Source organism: Austrofundulus limnaeus, unplaced genomic scaffold (assembly GCF_001266775.1).
Source record: "Austrofundulus limnaeus strain Quisiro unplaced genomic scaffold, Austrofundulus_limnaeus-1.0 Scaffold377, whole genome shotgun sequence".
In the NCBI taxonomy this organism is placed as follows: Eukaryota; Metazoa; Chordata; class Actinopteri; order Cyprinodontiformes; family Rivulidae; genus Austrofundulus; species Austrofundulus limnaeus.
In genome coordinates, this window is record NW_013952779.1 from 178,799 (window position 1) to 180,096 (window position 1,298).

The following is a 1,298-nucleotide window of genomic DNA, read 5'->3' on the forward strand; positions in this document are numbered from 1 at the left end:
ATCATCATTATTATCATTATTATCATCATCATCATCATCATTATTATCATCATTATTATCATTATTATCATCATCATCATCATCATTATTATCATCATCATCATCATCATTATTATCATTATTATCATCATCATCATCATCATCATCATCATCATCATTATTATTATTATTATTATTTATCATCATTATTATTATTATCATTATTATTATTTATCCTTATTATTATTATCAGAACATGAATGATTGTACTTGTTTGGTTTATTGCAGTAATGATATTAAGTCACTGATATGATAATGATAAAGTTACAGTATATTGTGCAGCCCTGGTTCTAACTGTAAACAGTTTTATTTGTTCATCTGAAAGAGATCCTTCTCTCTTTCCCTCAAACAGACTCAAGTGTTTGCTTTGGTGTGAAGTCTTTAAATGCTATAAGTGAAGCTTTGTTTTTTCCATAGATGGCCTGAAATATGTGGAAGAGATCAAACTGAAGAAGTGTGTTTACATTGAGGACGCCTGTATGGAGAGGCTGAGCTCAGTGGAGTCTCTGCAGCAGAGCCTCTACATGATGGAGGTGGTGTCATGTGGAAACGTGACGGATAAAGGGATCATTTCTCTGCACAGACTCAGGTCAGACTGAAGACATCAGTTTCTTTGAAATTTGTTTTTAAATTGTGATATTTTCTTAATGAACGTTGTTTCCCCTTTAGAAACCTGGAGTATCTGTTCCTCAGCGATCTCCCCGGAGTCAAAGACAAGCAGCTGACTGTTGACAGACTGCAGAGAGCACTTCCACGACTGGACATAGACCTGGACCTGGACTGACAGTTCACTGAAGCTTCCTGCTCCAAACAAATCCCTGACATGAACTCATTTTCTGAGTACAAGACCCGAACTGATGGGAGGACATCCTGAAGAAGCAGATTGTATTTATAGCTGAATTTGATCACTTTTTGTTTGCTTTAAATAAAGAGTGGTGCAAACATCTCCTCATTTTGTTCTCTAGCCCTACAGAACCAGTCCATCAGAACCAGTCCACCCCTCTAATCTTTGACAGTTTGTCTTTTACGTCCGATTATTCTAGATCATTCTGATAATATCTTTCAGGCGTTTGAAAGAWACAGCTCTTTTTTTCTGTTAATCAAATCCTTCTCCATGTAAATGTCCATTTTGTTGGGATTAAGTGGATTGGATAGGATGTTATATGAGCAGAGGTGTTAAACTGAAGTCATTACACTGCAAAAACTGTCCACCTGACCAAGTTTTCAAATCTTATATCAGCCAAAAAAGTCTTTTTGAT

The 1,298-nt window shown here is 35.8% G+C and overlaps 1 protein-coding gene across 1 annotated transcript; it reads left to right on the forward strand.

The window, feature by feature from the left end:
- Nucleotides 1-456: 456 nt before the first annotated feature.
- On the forward strand, nt 457-985 carry dmac2l (distal membrane arm assembly component 2 like; the record flags this gene model as incomplete). The annotated part of the gene is given in 2 exon segments (XM_014023569.1): nt 457-628; nt 709-985. Coding segments are annotated over 2 exon segments (287 nt in total), but the record flags the coding sequence as incomplete, so codon positions are not given.
- Nucleotides 986-1,298: the final 313 nt, after the last annotated feature.